This window comes from Balaenoptera ricei, chromosome 21 (genome assembly GCF_028023285.1).
Source record: "Balaenoptera ricei isolate mBalRic1 chromosome 21, mBalRic1.hap2, whole genome shotgun sequence".
Taxonomy (NCBI): Eukaryota; Metazoa; Chordata; class Mammalia; order Artiodactyla; family Balaenopteridae; genus Balaenoptera; species Balaenoptera ricei.
This window is the reverse complement of record NC_082659.1, coordinates 17,556,060-17,580,079: the sequence shown is the minus strand read 5'-3', so window position 1 is coordinate 17,580,079 and position 24,020 is coordinate 17,556,060. Positions and strand designations below refer to the sequence as shown.

At 38.6% G+C, this 24,020-nt stretch overlaps 2 protein-coding genes across 25 annotated transcripts in view; one reads left to right on the top strand and one right to left on the bottom strand.

Moving 5' to 3' along the window:
- FGL1 (fibrinogen like 1) overlaps positions 1-8,888 on the bottom strand; it is a 57,106-nt gene extending 48,218 nt beyond the window's left edge. The window contains exons 1-2 of one of the 3 annotated variants that reach the window (XM_059909282.1): positions 8,553-8,888; positions 7,586-7,759 (exon numbers count right to left, since the gene is read on the bottom strand). The gene's annotated coding sequence lies outside the window, so the exon portion shown is untranslated. Of the gene's footprint in view, positions 1-7,585; positions 7,760-8,452; positions 8,532-8,552 lie in introns of those variants that run through there. The other 2 variants (XM_059909286.1, XM_059909284.1) reach the window with 2 other exon arrangements.
- Positions 8,889-9,148: 260 nt separating this feature from the next.
- PCM1 (pericentriolar material 1) overlaps positions 9,149-24,020 on the top strand; it is an 88,450-nt gene continuing 73,578 nt past the window's right edge. For 18 of the 22 annotated variants that reach the window (XM_059909755.1, XM_059909764.1, XM_059909767.1 and 15 more), the window contains exons 1-3: positions 9,149-9,541; positions 20,618-20,735; positions 22,511-22,756. In XM_059909755.1, coding sequence (XP_059765738.1) covers positions 20,640-20,735; positions 22,511-22,756 — 342 coding nt within the window. In that variant the 5' untranslated portion in view covers positions 9,149-9,541; positions 20,618-20,639. Of the gene's footprint in view, positions 9,542-9,661; positions 9,750-11,418; positions 11,490-20,617; positions 20,736-22,510; positions 22,757-24,020 lie in introns of those variants that run through there. The other 4 variants (XM_059909749.1, XM_059909748.1, XM_059909750.1 and 1 more) reach the window with 4 other exon arrangements.

Genomic DNA, 24,020 nt, shown 5'->3' with positions numbered 1-24,020 from the left:
AAACCTGGGGTATATATCTAGTAACTCCAGCCCCTCATTGCTTGAGGGTTGCTTCTGTAGGTACTGGCTCCTCTTGTTTTAGTCTATTCCTTCTACCTATGCTCTGAATCCCAGCCCCTCCTTTCTTCTCTAGAACTGTACTCTTTTAATTATCTTTCCCCTTCTTACTTTTAACATCACCCTCTCTACCCATAGTCTTGTCCCCCTTTCATCCTAGAGACAAGCTCAATTCTTTTAAACTCTAGAAAATTAAAATCTCCCTTCTTCCTGCCTCTAGCTACCCTCTAATTGTTCTCTCTCCCTTCCAACCACGCTTTGTAAAAAGGGCAATCTACACTCACTGACTCCACGGTCTCACTTCCTATTAACCCCTCAACCAAAGCCAATGACTTCTGATCCCTTCACTTCGCTGCAGCTGCTCACAATTAGGTCACAAGTCTCCTCAGAGCAGTTTCTTACTGATTTCTCAGAATGCTCCTTCTTCTTCAAAACTTATTCTTCAGTGGGCTTTCCTAAAACACCTCCCTCTTAGTTCTCTGGGTGTCCTCCAAGTGCTTCATCTTTTCTTAATAGAGTATTCTTCCTCTGTTAGTCCACTGAATGTTAGTGTGTACCAACTCCCAAATATCTAAGGCCAGCTTTCACTTCTCTCTGTAACTCTGTAAGTGTTTGGCCAACAGTCAACTCATTATAGTCTCTTCCTTTTCCTTTCCCCTGGAGGAAAAGGCTTGCCTTTGGGAGAACACAATGAGTTGGTAAAACCCCTATTTATTCACTCATTCAGTTCAAAATCTTGGCATTATCAGACATCATTCCTCTCCCTCATCCTTCTTTTCCTTGGTCAGTAAGTCCTACTGAATCTACTTCCTAAATACCAAACTTCCTTCATCAGCCCCATTGCCACAATCTCATTGCCACTGCAATCTTAATTTGTGTCCTCAACACCTTAGCATAATCTATTGGTACCTCCTCTTTGATCAATCTACTTCCAGTTTCTTTCCCATGGTGAGTATCTCCTACACAGTTAAAAAAAAAAAAGTTATCTGTATAAAAACAAATGTCATCACATCGCTCCTCTGTTTAATAAGGCACAAGTGGCCCTCCATAATCAACAAGATAAGATAAAATCCAGTTTCTTTCCTGTGGTGATCTAACCTTGGTGTCAGTATCCACTGGTAGTCAAGTAGTCCCCACGGTTAAAGCCACTGTGACTCAGCCAAAGTGGTGTACTGTGAATGCTTTGAAACCTCTGCTAAAATGTGATGCAGGAATGGATCCTGAAAACTTGGAGGCCCAAGTCAGTATCAGCACAGAGTCTTCTTTGTAAGCATAATAAATGTAAACATTTATATATCACTTACTGTGAGCCAGTACTCTCTGAACATTTTCTGTGTATTAATTCATTTAATGCTCATAACAGCCCTTTGAGATATGCATTCTTATTTTTATTCCCATTTTGTCAGTGAGGCAACAGAGATGTAAAAAGAGCAAGTAACTTGCTGAAGGTCACGTATGCCAGGGTTTGACTTGAAATAGTCTGGCCTCAGAAGCATGTTCTCATCCACTTGCTGTAGTGCTTTACTAGCTTTACACGAAGGTAGTGGGGTCGCCCAGCCTTAGAACATCATTACAGCCTGTGCAGGGATCTATGCTAAACAGAGGCAAAAAGCCTGAGTCAGTGATAGCTCAGGGCAACCTAAACCTGGAGCATAACATAAGGAGAATCCTTGTCTCCACATCTTCCCAGTGCCCCACACTCCATGAAAAGCTTCTAAGAGACCAGAAGTGGAATCATTGCTGCAGAGGATAATGATGGCCTCAGATCATATGGGAATGTTTTCAAAACTGATAAGATGAGGGCAGTGGGACAAAGAACAAAAAGTGGGACCCATCTTGAAAATTAGGCAGTCTACCCTTCTCTCTCCACTATGTGTTTGGACTAAAGACTGGCTCCTAAGAACTGAGTTAAGCATCCCCCATTCCATTCTTGAATATTAAGGGAGGGGATGTCAGGGAAATGGAGGGAAATGTTTCTTGTTACAATATCTGCTAATCAGGATAGTTAAGAGCCATATGCAATTAATTTTAGCATTCAGAGAAGACAACTTTCTTAGAAGTTCATGCTGAGGAAATGGGTCACGCTAACTCATGTAGCAGAGGAAGAACCTTGTTTATTTTAATAGTAGGTCTAGCTGGGACAGGCTAGAAGCAAGACCAAGGGAAAAACACTGTTCTGATAACAAATAATTAATGAGGAATTTGGAGTTTCCATGGATAACCCAAGAGGAAGAGGGTGAAAAGGCAGGAGTGAGTGAGATAAGAATGGGCAGCAGAATGTGAAGAATCCATCAAGATGACAGAAAGTTGGCAAGAGGCAGCCAGTGAGAAATTCCAGGCTATGGCCAAAGATCTTTAAAGAACAGGGGTGTCGAATATTCACTTTTAAGATGTTTGCTGCAGCATGAAGTCCTCTTTCTCCTCACCCCCTTGCACTGTTAACACCAAATCTTCACTGAAAAGCTACCACAGAGAGTGCCTTGTGTCCATGGTATTTTGAGAAAATAAAGGGTAAGAGGCCACGTTCTGCCTTGGGAATGACGTGGGATGAAGAAAAAGAACAGCCAAAAGAGGCTAGACTTGAGAGAAATCAAGAAATCAGCAAAAGCAAAAAATAACAGAAAAACATTAGCTCCAAGGATCCTAGAAGATGTTGGCAAACGAGATCAGATTTCCTGCTGTCCTCGCAACGGAGATGTGGTTATCCCAACAACTTCGGGGGCTTGGGAACATTCAGGTAGCTGACATTTGAACTATGTAAGTAAAGTGGGTATATTTCTTATGCCACAAACTTACACGTGAAAGATAAATGTGACTCTTGTTTTTCTAATTGGATTTCAAGACTATGTCCTCTGGGCTTGAAGAAACCTAATCTCTCTTGCATTGACTGCCGGGCCTTGTGGTAGGCGAGGTCTGCGCTGTGCCACGAGAACCCTCTATTCCTGCCACAGATACTGGCCCCTCTTAGTTCTCCTCAGTCATCAGTCCACACAGGCTGCTGCTAAATGCTTTTGATTTCCCATCAAGTCTTCCTCTTTTCACAAATTGTAAGGGGTGGAAACTGCTCTGATTTTAATCTTTTTTTCTTATGTCTGAAATTTTTATCTTTTGTTTCTGCTATGACTGCCTCGGACCATCCTTCATGGAGGCAATGCATGCCTATAACTAGTCTGAATGGGGGAAAAGAAAATATATCGGAAAATGGAACAAGCTAATACCTACAAATATTGTTCAGTTGCATTTGCTTGATATTCTCCCTTTCTTAATTAGTTCAAAAGATTCCTTGTATAATGACCATCCTGCAAAGTAGTAAAACTGCGTTTTTTTCCGTTGCTAATTTCTCCTTTGATCTATCATTAATTATCTAAAAACTTTAAATGTTCAGTACTCTCTATCAGGGGTCAGCACACTATGGCCCCTGGGTTAAATTGGGCCCACTGCCTATTTTAATATTTTTAAATGGTTGAAAAAAATTAGAAGAGGATTAATATTTTGTGACGTGAAAATTATATAAAATTTAAATTTCAGCGTCCAAAAATGTTATATTGGAACACAGCCATGCTCATTCATTACCTGTTGTCTGGCTGCTTGCACTCTACAATCATTGAGTAGTGGGACCGGATGGCCCACAGTATCTAAAATATTTAATATCTGGCTTTTTACAGGAAAAGTTTATCAACCCCTGCTCTACACCATTCTGCTGCACCTATTGTCAGGGTTTTATTTTTTTCCTTCTCTAGATTAGATTGTCTATCCATTCAATATCCCCCAGTTTTTAACTCTGGAAATTTAGTCCTCTTTTGGTAAAGAAAGAACATTCTAACCTCTTTTACCTGGTTAATTTGAGTTCACACGTTTTGCCAGTTCTCCCTGATCTTAGAATCTTTCTTATGGAAGGAGAAATGCAGTGTGGGAAGCTTTTTTATGGTAAAAGGGCAAAAATCATAGCATATACAGTTGTACTTCACTATATAATGCAGTGAATTTAATATGGCTCAATGTAACGCCAATCATGTTGGATATTCCTTCATTAGCCCACCCTTATTTTCATGTATATACCAAATCTAGACCTGCAGATCTCTTTATGTGAGAAAAGACCCTTTTCTAACCCAGAGTTCATCTTTTGTGGTTACTCCAGATTACTCCTTTAGAATCATGGCAATTGTTCTTATTTCATATAATTTTAGTTTCAATAACAGGGTTTTTAAAGTAAAAGCTGAAAATTACTTTTCATACCTTTCTAATATTTTTCATATGAATTAGGGAACAAAATCTCTATCAGTCTATATTTCTGTAATTTTGGAACCCTCCCACCTAATTACCTGGTTTCTCTAATTATTAACAACCTACATCTAGTTATATTTAAGACTTTTCTATTGTAGGGGTGGTGGGAAGCTAGGAAAAAAGATATAGATTATTTTCTTTCCAGTTTTTTATTGTTACTCACGACACCTTTTATAAACCCCTTCAACTTGATTTCTTCCTGGGAAGCAAGCATTGCACATAGGACTGCACTGCTGCCGCTCTTATCAGGTTTACAATGAACAGAGAAGGTGGGGCAAAAACACACAGACCCCCACGAATATACACAAGGAAAATACAGGAAGACGTGTATAGTAATTACAACTCTATAGTTGGAAAGCCGTGTAAAGACTGATGACCTGCAGACAGAAATAGAGACACAGATGTAGAGAACAAACCTATGGACACCAAGGGGGGAAAGTGGTGGTGGGATGAACTGGGAGATTGGGACTGACATGTACACACTAATATGTACAAAATGGATAACTAATAGGAACCTGCTGTATAAAAAAAATAAAATTCAAAACTTAAAAAAAAAAAAAAATTGATGACCGGCAAATATGTATGGAATTGTCAGAATCACAAGGCTTACATTTATCGAAAGATTGATTTTTGAATGAAAAGGGCCATAAATTGGTTATGAAGGAAAGAGCAGTTCAGACTGGTGTAAACATTAATATTGTATGTTGAGAACAGCAATTAGGTATTTTGGGATCTAGTAATAAAGAGTCTGAACTAGGCAGTAATGAGAGATGTCATAGTAATTAGATATGGGGGAAACGGAAGAAGGTAAGAAGAGCCTTGAAAAATTACTTAAGCATGAGGATTTGATATAACTAGTTGATATAATTACCTAGTAATTAATTGATTTAATTATTTATATGTTCAGGTTTTTGAGCAAAGGAGGTACATAAGAAGAATCATAATTAACATGGTTTTCTCAATGCAAAGACTAGACAGTGTTTCTCAACGGGGAGTGATTCTGCCCTTAAGCCACGCCGCCCACCCCACCCTGACTCCGGGGTTACTGGGCCATGTCAGGAGACAGTTTTGATTGTCATCACCGGGGAGGCAGCGGGCTACAGGCTGCAAGAGGCCAGGGTTCCTGCAGCACACAGCACAGTCCCCATCACAAAGAATCATCCAGCCCCACAGGTCAACCACGTCAAGACTGACAAACTCTGGGCCAAATTAAGGCAGAGCAGTGAAGTGCTCAAATTTAACCGAAAGGTATAAGAACTAGGCCAGAGGTCTCCAACTAGTTCCCTGGGTGACAATGATCGATCTCTTTGTTCATCAAGTTACCCACAAGCTAAGATAAAGAGTAAAGATAAAATCACTTATATTCAGTTGTAGGATTATTCAAAAATTAATTTTACATTCTGCTCTTAACAGACTGTGTTTCTACCCATCAACATGGATGAATCTCAGAAACATAACGAGGAATCAAAAAGCACATCAAGCAAGAATATAATCAGTATGATACCATTTATATGAAGTACGAAAACAAGCAAAACTAAAAAAATATACTACTTAGGTATATATACATATAGTTACACAGGAAAATTAAGGAATTATAACACTGATATCATTCAAGATAGTATTTATGACTGCAAAGAAGGGGAATGAGTTTGGTGGAAAGCAGAGGGGTCCTTAAATATACTGATTATATTCTATGTTTTAGGTTAGGAAGTGGATTCTTGAGTGTTTCTTTTCTTATTGTACTTTATAATTTACATAAATGTCATACATTTTCTTGAGTGTATCAAAAATCACATAATAAAAATAATCTTAAATTCAGTTATAACAGTATAGCCGTCACTGAAGGTTTTACCTTTAAGTTCTATCACCACCTACAGGTTAAAACTAGGTACTGCAGAAAACCGTCTTAAAAGACCAAATTAACGAACATCAAAATAAACGAACTCTACAAGGCATCTGGGATATAAAGAAGCATAAAAGGCAGGGTTTCTGCTCTAGCCATGATTAAAATCTATCTATGGATAAAGAAGGTACAGAACTCATTAAAGAGATAGATAATATATCACAAAATGTCATATTTTAAGTGCCCTCTGGTCAATGTCATACTAAATATCAAATAACAGAAACAAATATTTTACACAGCAATGACAGCTGATTTAATTTACCATCAGATTCGAACTCCTCCACTTGATTCATTCTGCTACCACCTTAGGCCAGGCCTTAATTATTTCATGCCAGTTACCACCTGTTCTTTGTCTTTCCCTTCTCCTCTGCTCTCCCTAGTCTGTTCTAAACATTGCCACTAGATTAAGTCTTAGAACAACTACTTCCTCATATCATTGCCTCTTCCAAACCCTCAACTAGTTTCACACTATCTGTTGAACAAAGCCCAAACATTTCAGATCAACATTTGAGATTTTTTACAGTTTGGCCCCAACCTGTTCATGGATCTTGCTTTCTTCTCCTGCTTCCCCATCTCCACATGAATCCTCTACTTGACCCAGTCTGTCTTCTGCATTATTCATTGCTTATTCTGGATGTATTATCTGTGTTACAGGTGTGCTCCTTTCCTTTGAACATTATTCTTCCATTTCGGCCTCCTCACCCACCTTTAATATATGTGTTTTAGTTTTACTTAAATGTGGAAAACTGAGATGTAGTTTCAACCTATATCTTTTAAAGGCTACTTATGTTCCCCATTTACATTTCCACCAGACTGTTGCCCCTAATTTCATCCTACATAGAAATCCTGGAGCTATCATCATCTTTGAGGCAATATAATACAATATACTTAATATGATGTACTCTTTCTCTGCATTCCTAAAGCACTTACTGTCTGTATCATTTATTTGCCATATTCATACACTACTGATGCTAAACTGGTTCATTTGCATAGTTTGTTTTTCAAAATTACATGTGAAGGTTTTAGAAATCCAAGATAATTTCATCATTTGGGGGGGTCCTCTGTCCCCTGCTAAGATCAATAATGCCCATATTTAGTTTGAGGACCCCATTTTAATGTAAAAATTTCTCAGACTTCTCCCACCACCTAATAGACCAATAATAGCACTGGAATTTTTTAGGGTTCACTAATTAAAAGAACATAATGACCATATGATTTCAGTAGTGCTTTTGAATCCATTTGAATTGTTTCAATGACAATAGCTTCTACATATTTAAAAATACTACTACATATGTATAAAACAAAACGGTGGTGATGGTGATGATGATGATTATGGCTTACCATGTGCCAGTATTTTTTCCCATGCATTTTCTTAATCAAAAAATTCCTTCGAGGAGTCAGTAGACCTCAGTTTACACCTGGGCTCTCCCACTTGGAGCTGTCAGAACTTTGGCAATTTATTTAACCTCTCATTAGTAAAATGGAACTGATGCAGAACCAGTATCTTCAGGATAGCTGTGAGAATTAAGAAAACCACAAGAGATGAAATGCTTAATCCTGTGCCTAATATAGAATAAACACTACTTTAAAAAAAAAAAGATCTTTCTAAGGTAGGCAATATTATTAGCTCCTCCCCCTCATTTCATAGGTGGGGCAACTGAGGCTCAGAAAGGTTAAGTAACTTGCCCAAAATCTTAGAGCTAGTATGTGGTGGAATTGCAGTGAGGCCTAGGGCACACTGGACTACAGTAAACACCTAATCCATTAGCTGCTCCGTGCTGGGAGTTCCCACAGCACTTTGTTTTCTTATAAAACAGAGTTTATTTACATCACACCCTATTTCTTCATCATTCATTAAAATATGAGCTCTTAATGGGCACGGACTATGTGTTTGTTACCTCAGTAATCAGCACGGTTAGACGCACAGAAAAGTACTTTAAAAATGCAGGACAAAGTGTCAAAGATCATTGCACTGAAGCTGAACCTGGATTCAGTTACAAATTACAGTAGCACGAAGGGCTTGATTTATCTTAATTATGTACCGAGACGCAGTTCTATTAATTGGTTTTGTGAACAAATTCCATTGGTAACTGAGAACAATTTGCTGTTGGAACTCAGATACCCATTCTTCATTCCTCCTACCCTTATTTTGCTTAAAACAAAGTTATTCCACCATTACAAACTGTCGAAAAATAAAGAAAAACTGACCAGTGTTTAAAACTTTCAGGTAGCCACACTGAAGGCCTTAATTGTCACTTTAACGCGTTCTGGGGGTTTGTTTTGAGAGAGAACCTGTTGATATACTAACCTTAACAGGGCTGCTGCTGAGGAAAGAGAGTAAATAAAAAGGGACTTAAGAGACTAGTTTTAGAGAACATTTTTCGATATTAAATTTTGATTAAAATCATCTGGTTCTTCTAAGGAAACTAGGGCGTTAATCCAAGGTGGAGTTAATTACTAACACTGATGATTCTCGCACTGACCAGCTGTACGACATTTGGCCAATTAACTCGCGTGGGTTTATCTCCTCAGGTGTAAAATTAAGCCCAGATTGTAAAGGTCCTTTTGCTTCCACCCCTTCGGGACCGGGATGTGGGTGGAGAGCGACCCCAGTCTGCGGCCTTTTCTCCTCCTTCCGGCACTCTCTGGAGCTGGCACCTCCCCCCCCCCCCCCCCCCCCAACCCCACGGAAAACCAGAACGCGCCTCCGCTCTTTTTCCCGCTGCCTAAGAGGGCTCCATCCACTTCCGCACAGGCCTCGACCTCCTCGCTGGAGGAGCCGGAAGCGCACAGCATGCTGGGATTTGTAGTCATTTCCCTCGTGCCGAACGTGCGGCCGCGTATAACCCGAGAGCGAGTTGGCATTCTGGGATATGTAGTTCCTGGTGGTTCGTTTGTGTAATCGGCACCCGGCTCCGGAGCCAGAGGTGACACCGCAGACTCCTGCCGGTCATATGACTCAATTCTAGAGCGCTGATCGCACTGCGTCTCCCGCCCAGGCGAATTTCGCCCCCGCGCGGCCGTTGCCGAGGAGACGGCGCATGTCTCCCGGCGCGTTGCCCACTCTGCAGTCCCCCCGCCCCTCTTCTCCCACCACAATGAGAGTCTAAGATGGCGGTGGCTGCGGCCGTTGGAGCCGAGTAGCTGATGTAGAAAAGGCGGCCATTGGGCCCTAAGCAGCCAGGAAACTTGGGGACTCTCCCTGCTGTGGTCTCTAAGGGAGGTCCGCCGCCGGTGGCGTTTCGTGGGGGCTGGCCGCTACTCCGCCCTTGGCGGGAGCGGCTGCTTCGTTTACAGGTAATGCCTGAGCGTCCCCAGCCCTTGGCAACCGAGGGCAGCGCGGCGTAGGGGCGGGAGAGCAACGGCCCTGGGACACTTGACTCCGTAGGGCCTGGTCTCGGGCCCACGCCTCTGTCTGGGCTCCTGGGGTTTTTTTGCTGCTTGCTTCCCGTCCCCTGGGCAGGCATTCCGCCCCCTCCGCCGGACCGACCGACGCGACCTCGGGGTGAGCCTCAAGGGACGCATCTTGGCGACCGCAGAATCCCCCTTCTTGCCTCCCCGCCCCTCTCTCTTTTTGGCGCTGGGGAGGAGGCCGCCCTGCGACTCGGGAGCTTCAGGAATGTCCCTTGCGAGTGGAGGAAGCGGAGGGGGGGGTTACGGTTTGGTTGCCAGGGGTAGGGGGTCTAGTTTTCCATAGTAAGGGGCTTTAGTGGCCGTAGTCTTCGTCACTGCGCCTCTCCCACCCTACCCCCCAAATTCTCTTCTGGTGGGGCTTTCGAGGTCCAGAATTTGGGGTGGAGAAGGGCCGGTGAGGAGCGACGCGACTTCGGGGTTGGGCTGTGGGCAGCGGGACTTCAGCTGTCTCGGGTGTTCTTAGAGCGGAAGGGCCGCGGGAGGCGTTCCTGGCTTTGGGGTTTCTACTTGCGAGGGGAATGTTCATTTCAGAGCTCTTCCCTCGCCTCTGCCGTTGCGCCCCTTCGCCATCCCTTACTGCTGGTCCAGTTTGGATGGGCCCAGGGTGGGGAGAAACTAAATGCCAAATGGGATTCAGGGAACATCGCTTGCTTTGCAGAAACGGGGGTTTGGGGATTACGTAGTAGGCCCCGCTAGGGAGGCGGGTCGCCCAAACTTTTCATCCCGCGGCTCACTCCTCAAGAGCTCGCCCTCTCTGAAAAAAGAAACAAATTTTTTTGACCGATTGGAGATCTGTGTCGTGTGCTCTACGGGTGACGGATCGTGTCTTGGCGCTGGAAGAAGCGGGCTTTCTGGGCGCCCCTTTCACCCCCGCCCCATCGCTGCTTTCCAGACTCCGCCTTCTGGTATTCTCTGGTTTCTGGAGTGGGTGTTGTCAAGCTTCGTGCACCTGCTCCTTTCTTTCCCTATCACCTTCCCAGTTAGAGCCACTGGAAACCATTATAATTCTGAGTTTTTGGACTGAAAGTAAATCTTGTGTTTATGTAGTTACAGGGTTATTTTTTTTTTTTTAAATTTATTTATTTATAGCTGTGTTGGGTCTTCGTTTCTGTGCGAGGGCTTCCTCTAGTTGCGGCAAGTGGGGGCCACTCTTCATCACGGTGCGCGGGCCTCTCACTATCGCGGCCTCTCTTGTTGCGGAGCACAGGCTCCAGACGCGCAGGCTCAGTAGTTGTGGCTCACGGGCCCAGTTGCTCCGCGGCATGTGGGATCTTCCCAGACCAGGGCTCGAACCCGTGTCCCCTGCATTGGCAGGCAGACTCTCAACCACTGCGCCACCAGGGAAGCCCTACAGGGTTATTTTTTAATGAAGTAGCCAGCTTTTAAATAAACTTTTTCCTCATCAACGGGTCTGCAAAGTTCTGGAAGTTTTGAGTGACAGGAAGTTAATGACTTGATCAATCTGAAGAGTAAACTTGGGCATGGATTTTTTACATGATGATTACATTATATTCCAAAGTAGGTATTAAGGTATCACACTGTTGTTTGGTAGGATCTTACAAGGTTGGAGGATTTAAACCTGTGTACCACATTGTTTTCCTAAAAGATGAAAGTAAGGTGATTTTAAAATAGTGATAAATTGGATTTTTCCTTTTCTGTTGATTTTCTGAACATACTTCAGGTTATAAATATAGTCAGTATTTGTTATTCTGTACTTCATAGTGTAATTTACTGAAGTGATTTTTTTTTTTAATCATAAGCAGACAACAGCTTTGAAGTGTGAAACAGGAAAGGAGCTGTTTCTGAGCTGCAAAAACTAGTTTCTAAACAGGTAATTTGACATCATTATATATGTTATTGGCCTTTGTATTACAGTGGAAGAAGACATTATGATGCAGACTGTTATAAAATACCAGTGCATGTAGTAAACAAACGGTCTAGGTTTGCTGCCCTGTTTGCTCTGCTTTTGGCATGCCACTTTGGTCTGCCTTCATACTTTTGTTTGAAAAGAGCCATGTCATTCCTAATTATTAAATACTAGAATAGTTTATGCAATACCTTTTTAAATGTCTTTGTCTTCACAGAATTTCTTCTTCAACCCATTTCAGTTTGAGTGTGTCCTGTAACAACTATTTGGATAGCCTCTCGTTCTGAATTCATTTAATCTTAAGTCATCTTGTACAACTTTTCTATTAATTGACTGTTTTTATTTTTTATTCACAAACTTATCTACTTTTTGAGCTTATTATATATACTATTGATTGAAGTTGTTTTGGTTTTTTTGGTTTTTTTTTTAGCTGTCTAAAATTACTTTAAACATTAGTTTGTATGCACAGTGCATTGTCAAATGCTGGTTATGTAAAGATATTCTCTGACCAGAAGAAAAAAGTCAATGTAAGTTCATTGAGGGAAAGTTAAGTAATTGTTTGCCAAGGACCGTTCAGAAATTAAATGACCAAAGGATGAGGATTAGAAGAAATTTTTGTTAGAAGCATTTCAGCAATAATTACTCTTTTTAAAAAAATCTCAGAAAATTTAATTCTATTGTTAAAATTTTAAGACAGCCCATTTTCAAAATATGTTTACTATATCTTTGCTTTCTAGGAAAGCAGACAAATCTTCAGCTCCCTTATGAAATAGGCTATCATGAGAAAATATAGATTGGCCGTTGATTTATATCTTACTTATAATTCTTGGTATTTTTTTCTTTTAATTGAAAGAGTATAACAGAATAAAACAAGAAAAGTGGAACTTGGGAAAAGTCAAATGTGAGTTTGTGGATTAGAGTTCTTAACACTGGAGTGTGTAATAGGCATTTGGTAAAATAAAAACAGGTATAAAATCAGTCATAAAATAATTTTCCTTTTAACACATTAGAGAAGATGGATAAAATAGAATAAAAATACAGGGCTCTTGAGTTAAACTCATTTTAAAAGACCTTTGTTTTCTCAGTAGGAGATTTGGCCATTTGTTTGTAAAGGAGGCAAGTGTATGTGAGATTTGGAAAAAATAGAAACTGTTTGGAATAATCACACTAGGGAATTTATTAAGAAGCCAGAAGGGGGTACACAGCAGTACATTCATCTTCAGATTTAATTCAGTGCCTACAATGTGCAACTTAATGGCTATAAAGTACTAGAGATGTGGCAGTGAGCAAAACAGATAAAGTTCCTTACCTCAGGGAGTAAACCTACATTTTGCAAGTGTGAGTGTGTAGTATGGTATAATATACCTTAATAGTGGACACAGTCATTGCCATTTTATAACTATTTGACTGACCTTACTTTGAGTTTGAGAGTAGAAGCAAAGAGATTAGGTAATGAGGTTTATCCAGAATTGAGTTCATAAAATGGGCAAATAGCTGAGGAGGCCAAGGATGCTAGCAGGTCATTTTTGGAATGGCTTACTTGGGTTTGTGTTTGGGGTTGAGTAAGAAAGTGGGGGTTTAATGGATTCCTGGAAAGAGAAATGATCAAGGGGCTGGAAGTATTCAGCAGGGCCATGAGCAAGTGAGAGAAGTAGAATGCAAGGTCTTAGGTTCAGAAAGAGGGATTTCAGAAGTTCAGGATCTTGAACAAATTATCTCTTCAGAGTAGAAATAGTATTGGAATAGAGAAGATGAGATGGATGTTGGAACTGAGGTCAGAGTTTAGAAAAATGGTTATAAATGTTCAAGTCATGAAAGCAGAGAATGAGGCGGAGAGTGAAACCATGAGCCTGTTGTTACCAAGAAAAGTGTAAGACTGTCTTGGGATGGACAGTAGGAAATGGTACCCAAGATAGGGAGAGTGGTATTTTTGGTGGTTAATTTGTTCGAAAGAGGAAGGTTAAGCATTGTTAAATAAGAATGGTCTGCAATTAGTATCCTTTCCCCCATGAATCTGAAAGACTAGGAAGAGTAGCATCTTCTTTTAGAAAGGATTTCTAAGGAAATAGTGCTTTTAGAGGGACTTGGGATTTTATTGAACCCAAAGAAGTAGGAGGAATATTTGGGAACAGATGGAGGATGTGTAGGGAGTTTGTATGTAATGGTCCAGTGGAAGGGGATCATAGGAAGAGCTGTTGTCAGTAATGAGTATGCGATGGAGTGGCCGTGAAGATTGGGATTGGTTATAGCAGGGCATATAGATGTACCCAGGGAGTTATATGTAATCAGTGACAAGGAAGTGACAGATTTGCATATAAATTGTAGAGAGGGAGAGGTTTTAGCAAGCAGAATTTAATTGACCTCAGGGCTCTCATTTGCTTTTGTAGAGAGCAAGGATATATTAAATTTTCTTGGTGTGGAAATGCTCTACAGAGTAACTGTACCATAGACCCAGTGCAATACTTGGTACATAGGTCTAATCAAAGTTTTCTTGATTCGAATTGAGTGTTAATATTGCAGTCTATTGTTGCAGTCTATTCATTCTCCTCCCCCCAATACCTTAAGAGTTTTTATTTTTTTTAATTTAAAGAGGGTAATTATAGAGAGATATCTTAAGTTCTAGAAAATTATTGAAATTTTTAGGAAGTGTCAAATTGAAAGAACTATGGAAAAGATCTGTATGGTTTTTAGGTACAGAGAAGAAATTGAGAAATTCCTCAAATGAAACTAAACAATCACATAATGCCAGAAACTTATGCATTTTCTTCTCAGTTTCCATTAAAAGTGCTTATTAGTATGCTTGTGCACTGTATTAAGACTTTCAAAACAGTATACTGGGTATTTCCTTTATATAATTAGTAAAAGAAATATTCCAAATAATGCAACCTTTAGAAAACTTGTGCAGATAACATAAAGTACCAGCTTTGGTTATTTTGTGACTGACTCTAAGTAAATATTTAGAAAAAAACCTGTAGTTTCTACATTATTTTATTTGGATGAGTATTTCTAAAACCTTGATTTACAGCTGTCAGGAGAGAAGTAAGGTATTTCCAAAGACAGTTATGAGTAATTTAATACCATTTGAGAAATAATATCTGAATTTTAAAGATTTTAGGAAAAATAATCTTTTTTCTTTTCTTGATTAATTTCTTCTTTACTTTGTATTTTTATTTCAAAGGTAACTTTAGTCAACCATTGGTATTTTCATGGTAATTAATACTGTGATATTCTACTTAGATATATATAATACTTTTCTATAGTAAGAATCCTACAACAGGATTTTCTTCAGAAGGATCAGTCACTGAAAGTAGCTTATAAATTGCCATGGTATTTTTGCATTTCATATCCTTATAAGATAGGGGAGCCAAATAAGGCTGTCAAAAATAGCAAAATGAAACCTATAAATAATAGTTTCAACTTAGTTTAGTAGGTCATAGGATGCATAGAAGTGCTTGTTTGAAGTAGAAGAATTTTACTCTTATCCCCATTCAGCTTCACATACTATCTTCCATCACTTGTACTAGTTATCTTCCAGTGGCTTCAACTTTTCCATCTCATTGTCTTTCTATTAAACCTGCCTGGCAAAATCCCAACCTTGGATGGATTCGATGGAGTGTTTATACCAAGGCTGATGAGCACTTCTGGGGGAAAAAAATTCACACTGCAGATGAGTGATACATTAGTGATATCAGTGAATGTTAGCGCTCTCATCTGAGTCCTTAGTGCTGCCCACAGCCACTCTTCCCCAGTCTCTCAGACACTGTCATGTTACCCTTGCACATTTAATGAGCAGTCCTTTTTACTTCACCTCACTTAACAAACTCTCTCAGCTTCCTACCACCAAATCTGCTAACCAGCCTGTATCCAATTGTAAACTTTCTTTCTTTTCTTTTGTTTCAGTAAAGAGGTGTTCCTTTGCCTATCTGAAGCTAATCATTTTTCTTACACCCTGGATCCCAGCTGCTCCTGGTTTTTCAGAGACCACACAATTTATCTCCTTTGTCTTTTGCATCTTCATTATCTCCCTCTGTGAGCTCTATCCCGACAAATTTTAAATGTGCTCAAGATACCTTCCTTTTAAGGAAAACTTTCTTCTTGACCATCTCCACCTGCTTTCCTTCACAGACGGATTCCTTGAAAAAATCACCTCATCACTTCCTTTATTTTTTCCCTTTCCCATCAATAAATGCCTTTGTTATGGAATTGATTCTTACCAAGGTTGTCAGTAACCCCCTTGTTGCTAAATCCAAGTGTACACTTGTCACTGCTTTCCTTATATGACAGAGTAACATTTGGCATTCTTATCATACCCTCCTTCTTTATATACTTCTCCCCCTTTCTAGCACATTCTTCTCGTTTTCTTCCTGTCTTTCTGTACCTTCTTAGTGTTCTTTTCCTTTCTCTCTTAAATATCAGTGTCTTTCAAGGTTCAGTCTTCCTCTTTTACTCTTCATCTTCTCCCTGAGCCTTCTTTTCCACTTTAAGTTCTTTTATGAGTTGATGATTTGCAAATCTCTCTAGCCTAGGTTTCACTTCTGAGAGATCAGTATTTGCCCACTAGACATTTAATTTGGTGGACAGTAGGCATCTCAAATATTTCTAAAACTGAACTCATCTTCTCTCAACAGAAACTTGTTTCTTTTCAAATTAGTTTGAATGTATCATCCTATACCCGGTTGTTCAAGCTAGAAACCTGGGAGTCATCCTTTAACTCCTTCCTCCCTGCCTCATCTCCCACATCATTACAGTCACCAAGTTCTATTGATTCTGCCATAAAATTTTTTCTTGCATTGGTCCTCTTCTCTACCTACCTAGTTTTTTGATTATTGGAAGTCTTTCTATACAAGTAATAGTTTATAATCATCATAAAATAATCAAAAACTATATAAATAATTATATTAATGTGTTTACAGAGTAAAATTTAGGAGGTAGAGAGAGACCTGTAGTTTTAATGGTGACTTTGAGGTGGTTAGAGAGGTTGACATAAAAAAGAAATGACTTGCCTTTGTATTATCCCTTTTGTAGGGCGAGATAGCTACTCCTGTAGAGAGATCAGCTGAATGTTAATACACTGAGAATTGACTCACATGCAATTATTTCTTTAGCTTCATACTGATAATTTTACTTCTATAGGAGTGTGCCTTTTAAACCATGTTTTAGAAACTTATGTTAATAGTGTTCAAAGTCATTAGCCTATAAATAGATCCTTAGAAAAAGCTCTTCATTTTAGGGGGAATTCATCATCATAAAAAATGAGTATAAAACATGTCTGAATATAGTCTTAATAATTTATCTTAAAGTAAACTTACCTTATTACTCAACTGATAGAAAATGTTAACATACTCTATTAAAAAAAGAAGAAAAAGGGATTTCCCTGGTGGTCCAGTGCGTAAGACTCCGCATTCTCAATGCAGGGGGCCTGGGTTTGATCCCTGGTCAGGGAACTAGATCCCACATGCCACAGCTAAGAGCCCACATGCTGCAACTAAGACCCAGCACAGCCAAAATAAATAATAAAATAAATAAGTATTTTTTAAAAAAATGTAACATACTCTGTTTTACCAAGAAAATTGGTAAAAGTTTTTGTTAAATATTTTAATTTTCTGTTCTAATTTCTATTTTAAGATAAATTGCTTTTAGTAATGTTAAGTATCGTTATCACCTCTACTGCTTACGTATTTTTTTGAGCTCCTGTTCTTTAATATTACAGATTATATTAGTACATCTAGAAAAAGGTACTTGTAAAATGTTTCATTTAAATGAGTCATTTCAATTCACTGGGCATACCTCTTTATGAGTATCAGTATTTGCTATTTTTAATCTACTAGATAGTATATTGGTGTTATGATATAAGGCAGTCTTTTTCAATTGGGAAGGAATTAAGCTCTAATGCTCTAAGGCATCTGTTTTTTACTGTGAATTAATTCCCCTTCTGTGTGTCTGGAATGGTACTGGGTATGTACCATCCTTGGGAGAACTGAGAAAATAGTCGCTCAAATCATACTTCTGTGTTTGTGTTTAAGATGAAGAATCCTAGTTTAGGAAGCCTGTTAAAGCTCTAAATAAACTTTTTTCAACATTGTTAGCAAATTGTCCCAACCACTGAATAATCCAATACCACACAATTGTTGTGAAGATTAAATGATAAACGCATATAAAATATTTAGCATGGTGCTTGGCATATAGTGAACAAAATAGATGTTAGCTATAATTAATTTTTGTCATTAAATTTTTTGAATTGGGTGTATTTGAGGATTTTCTTTTTGGGCGGTACTAATATAACCATATAGATACTTAACGTGGTTGAACACCTTGGGACTAGTTTTCTACTTTCTTGACCTCTCTTGCAACTCTTGCTTTTATTTTTCAGATAATTTTTTTTCCAACTACTTGTTTATTCTTCCAGATGGTTTTTAGAATCATTCTGTCAAATTCCAAGAAACATTCCAGTGGGATTTTTCTTGGTATTTAATTAAGTTTATACATTTAGAAAAAATGATATTATGTTTATAATATTTAGCCTTTTCATTAGGGGACATAGTTTGTTTTTCTGCTTATTCACATCTTCTGTTATGTTGTTTTATAGCGTTTAATAGTGCTTCTTATATATGTTTAACTGAATCACTCTGCTGTACAGCAGAAATTAGCACAACATTGTAAGTCAGCTGTACTTCAATTAAAAAAATAATTCTTCTTTACATAGGGCAAAATTATATTATTCCTAGATAATTTTATTTTTTTGCCACTGTTATAAGTGATATCATTTCCACCCAGTATATTTCTAACTGGTTATTTGTGATATTTTGAAGTTCTCTAGGTTTTTAAAATGCATATTCTTTAAGAATACCTTTTCTCTTTTCAGTATTAGTATTTGTTTCATATTTTTCTATTTTGTAGAAACAATTTCAAAACAATGCTAAATAACTAATATGTGTTTTGGTCTTTGTTTAAAAATTGTTTTTAAAGTTTTTTTTTTTTTGATGTGGACCATTTTTAAAGTCTTTATTGAATTTGTTACAGTGTTGCTCCTGTTTTATGTTTTGGTCCTCTGGCTGAGAGGCATGTGGGACCGTAGCTCCCCGGCCAGGGATCCAGCCTGCACCCCACCCCACCCCACCCCCCTGCCTTGGAAGGCGAAGTCCTGGCCACTGGACTGCCAGGGAAGCCCTGTTTTGGTCTTTTAATAGGAATAGTCTTCATATCTTATTTTAAGATCATTGGCTATTGGTTTAAAATATACTTCTTTTCAACTCTTTAGAAAATTTTTAAAGTAACATATGCTCATTGAGTATAACCTTTAAAATTTATGAATCGCTATGTTTTACACTTGAAAATTATATATTGTATGTCAACTATACCTCAATAAAAATTTTTTTTAAAAGTAATAAATGCTATTGAAATAAACAGCATAAAAATACACATACCTGTAAGGAAGTACCAATGTATTTGTACTTTTTAAGATTTTTTTCAAATTAAGTGTTGAATTTTATCACTTTTTATTCTGAGATGATAATATTTAACCTGTTTAATGTAATGTATTATTCTAATATATATCCTAGCATTCAAATCCCCATGGGATAAATCCTGCCTTGTCATGGATGGTTAAAATCCTTTTAATATTATACTCTAGTGAGTGGGAGAAGTTAGGATCTTAGAATCAAAGCAACTTGGATTTGTATTCTTTTATGACATTTTTAGCTGAATGACCTTGACAAAATTATCTGACTTCTTTGCATGTTAATGTTAGTATTAGTAAACTGAAAAACCTATTATAACCCTGCCGTCTAATGGCTTACCCTGCCCCTTGAGTTACAGATAAAGTTTATCTCACTGTCTCCTCTTTCACTCAGTCCCCCTCCAACCCGAGCAGTTCCACACCCAGTGGAAATATAAAGTCCTCCACAAGATCATGTAGAAATCTTATTTTCTCATGATCATCTCTGCTTCTGAACCTTTGCTTGTACTATTGCTTCTTCCATTTCTCAGCTCTTTGACCCAGGTGTGAAATTTAGTACCTTCCTTGATTTTCACAAAATCCCCACTTTTTTTAGTGGGGAGAATTTGTGACTTTAGTAGACTATATCAAGATCTAGGGAAAAGTATGAGGTAGCAGTAATATAATTTAAAATAGGGCAGTAGCGGGACTTCCATGGTGGCACAGTGGTTAACAGTCCGCCTACCAGTGCAAGGTACACGGGTTTGATCCCTGGTCTGGGAAGATCCCACATGCTGTGGGGCAGCTAAGCCCATGCACCACAACTATTGAGCCTGCGCTCTAGAGTCCGTGAGCCACAACTACTGAAGCCTGCGTGCCACAACTACTGAAGCCTGCGCTCATAGAGCCCGTGCTCCACAACGAGAGAAGCCACCACAGTGCGAAGCCCGGGCGCCTCAACGAAGAGTAGCCCCCAGCTCGCCGCAACTAGAGAAAGCCCGCGCGTAGCAACGAAGACCCAATGCAGCCAAAAATAAAGTAAACAAATAAATAAATTTAAAATAGGACAGGAAACATTGCTATGTTTAAAAGTTTTTAGCCACTGTATTCTTGGTTTTTATCGGCCATTTCACCTACCTGGTCCTGTTTCTCCCTTGCTGCTTTCTTTTCATCTTGCTTACCATTACCTTCCCATTAAGACCAAACCTTTCTTCATGTTCCATGCAGAGCATTTCTACCTTCTTTGAATCTTTGACACAAAACAAATGCCCAGGTCTTTGGGGGTATTAGTTTCTTTTCGAGGAGCAGTTTTGGTTCTAGCTATTAATAACTTTTTCCTACCTGATTACTCTACTTTTAGGATTGTGTTGAATAAATTAAATTGAATAACCTTAAAGCATGCAAGCCAGCTGACACAGTGGGTATTCTGAGATTTTTCCTTCCCCTCCCCATCACTTTGGCTACTTAATGCATGCTAATCGTACTATGCCTATGGCAGCTAAATCATTTCGTCTGTGATGTGTAGTTGACAGTGCCTCTTTTATTTCATAAAATCAACTTTTCTGATATCCTTTTATATTGCTAAGCTTCATGGAATTATTTAAATTTACAATTTGCTTTTATGTGTTAGGAAAGTTAGTTTTCGCTTGTTTTGCAGAACATTAATTATAAAAGCCAGTATGGCCACAGGAGGAGGTCCTTTTGAAGAAGGCATGAATGATCAGGATTTACCAGACTGGAGCAGTGAGGGTGTTGATGACCGGCTCAACAACATGGTAGGATGTCTTACTGTTGATGGTGTGTCGTTGGCTGCTAATGTTAGAATGCAGCTTCCCCCTGCCTTAGCCAAGTCATACTCACTGAAACTCTTTGAAAACACATTTTTTCTTGCTGTCCAAGATATTAAATGACCCTGGGCTATTTGTTATATTACTTGAAGACATTTTTGTTTGTAGGTAACATATCAACTTGAGTTAGCTTAAGCCAAAAAGGAGATTTATTACAAGGATATAAAGATGTTTTATGGAAAACAACTTAAAGGAATATAGCTGGGTTTTAGGAAGGGACTAGAAAAAGCAACCAGAAAGTTGTCACGAATTACTTTTTTATTACGCTGACTGCTTGCTTCTGTGTGCCTCTGCTTAACACAACTTTCTTTTCACAGACCAGCTTTCTCTCCTCTCTGGTCCACGTGGTATACTCTGGCTGCCCCTTCATTCTAAAGCTTTCAGCTATGGCTGCAATTATATACTGACTAGTTATCTCTTAGTTCCAATTTGAAATTTTAACATATGATTATCCCAATTTGGATTAGATATGCATCTCTTTTCCAGTCATCTATGGCCAGGATTGGGTGGGGTAAGTAGAACAAGAGGTTGGCAGGAATACCCACACGTGGATTGGGGTGGAGGGACAGTTTGTAGAGAAAGGAGTTTTATTATAAAAGAGAAAACTATCCCAAAAGATTTTACGAAAGTAAAACTAAAAGACTCTTCCAATATGGATAAAGTGGGAATTTATAGCCTTTTTGTTGAATGTGTTATGTGAGTATAGCTAAGTAAATAAAAATGTTTTCTAGTTAAAATATTAAGCATTTTTTGTCATTTCATATCAGACCTTATCATGTAGTACATTGTTGCCTATAGAAAATAATAATAGTTATATTTATTGCTTACTATATGCTAGGCGCTGTGCTAGCTGTTTTACGTATGTTATTTTTTTTCTTTAAAAAAATTTTTTTTATTGGAGTATAATTGCTTTACAATGTTGTATTAGTTTCTGCTGTACAATGAAGTGAATCAGCTATATGTATACCTATATCCCCTCCCTCTTGGACCTCCCTCCCAACCTCCCCATCCCACCCATCTAGGTCGTCACAGAACACCGAGCTGAGCTCCCTGTGATAATACAGGAGGTTCTCACTAGCTATCTGTTTTACACAGGGTAGTGTATTTATGTCAAACCTAATCTCCCAGTTTGTCCCACCCTCCCCTTATGTATGTTATTTTTAATCGTATTTTAAAGGTGACACTATTTTAGAGATTAGGAAACTGAGATCTTGGGAAGTTTAATAAATTGCCTAGGGTCACACAGTGGGGCGTTTCTTCCTATAACAGTAATTGCTTTAGAACACAGGTTGATTCCAGATCTGTCTACCTATATATACTGACTTTAAAGGAGGCCAGTAAAGGTATATATAATTTATTTCACTATTCAGTTTATAAGTAGTAAGGAACCATTTTTTAAAACGCTTTTGAAAATATTCAGACTGACGCTAGGTTTGGAGTTTGGGTATTTGTATTTGTTAATGACCTATGATAGGAAAGTAATTATTTTCTGAATAATTATAATTTCAGCACAGTTTGAAATTTAGGTGTAGTGGAGGGAAAATGGGTTAGTACAAGTAACTGATTGTCTCTAAGACTATGTATTTATGTGAAAAATGTTTGTCATTTAAAATTTTAAGACCAAGAATTTTTAAGCGTACCAAAATATTTTCCTGATTTGATAGAGGCCAGATTAACCTTTGCCTGTACTTTTTTTTTTAAAGGATTGGGGTGGCCAACAGAAGAAGGCAAATAGATCATCAGAAAAGAATAAGAAAAAGTTTGGTGTAGAAAGTGATAAAAGGGTAACTAATGATATTTCTCCGGAGTCATCGCCAGGAGTTGGAAGGCGAAGAACGAAGACTCCACATACGTTTCCGCATAGTAGATACATGACGCAGATGTCTGTTCCCGAGCAGGCAGAATTAGAGAAACTTAAACAGCGGATAAACTTCAGTGATTTAGATCAGGTTTGTAAATTATTTTAAAAATCAAATTATAACTATGGAAAATATTTGCAATAGACTAAATAGTTTGTCTTAATAAAATTGAGCTGTTTATTTCCTTTTTCTTAGTTTCTGTGCCTATGGAAAGAATGTTAATCGTTGTGATGGTACTGTGTTCTTTGGAGGGCAATAAAGTCCTTATTTCTAAACTTGCTGAGGACAAGTCTCTTGGGACTTTATTATTATACTATATGACTAACTTAAATGATTTCATTTTGAAACTAAATTATGCATGCTAGTAACTGATTAAGATTGCTGTTAAGCAAAAGGGAATATCGAGTTTAGAATATTTGTCATTGGTTAAGTGTGGGATGTGCTGGGTTATCTCAAGTTTAGAATAAAACAGTTGTTTGTATTTATAATCACTGAAATCAAGTTTAGAACTAAAAGCAAGTAGAAATGATAATGAACTCTTAACATTTTACTGTCACATCTGTACTTCATAGAGATAAGTTTTCCAAATATGCATAAAGGTAGATTCAAGTCTGGTATGATGGTGATGATCATATATCATTTAGTCACCTATGGGTTAATTATTAAACATTTACTGTATGCCGGGCACTGAGTTGAGTACTTTATCAAACAGTGCTTCACACTGACCCATCTTTTTTTAAAAATTAATTAATTTTTGGCTGCGTTGGGTCTTCCTTGCTGCGTGTGGTCTTTCTCTGGCTGCGGCGAGCGGGGGCTACTCTTCCTTGTGGTGTGCAGGCTTCTCATTACGGTGGCTTCTCTTGTTGAGGAGTGCGGGCTCTAGGGCATGCGGGTTTCAGTAGTTTTGGCATGCGGGCTCAGTAGTTGTGGCTCGCGGGCTCTAGAGCGCAGGCTCTGAAGTTGTGGCACATGGGCTTAGTTGCTCCGCGGCATGTGGGATCTCCCTGGCCCAGGGATCAAACCTGTGTCCCCTGCATTGGCAGGTGGATTCTTAACCACTGCGCCACCAGGGAAGTCCTACATTGACACATCTTTATGTTGATGTTCATATTAATTAATTAACATTGATTCATTGGGTTCAAAGCCTATGTTATATTCTGTGATCAAGTATGACTAGCAATATGAGTTATAAATATGATTCATAATCCTACTGCTTCATTTAGACAAGTCTTGCTCATATTCATCATTTGAATTGTCTCTGGACAGAATGAGGCCTAGGACGTGATAATTGAATTTTGATATTTTATGAAAAGAATTTTGTAGGTCTGAAGCTGTTTTGAATCTTACAGCAAAT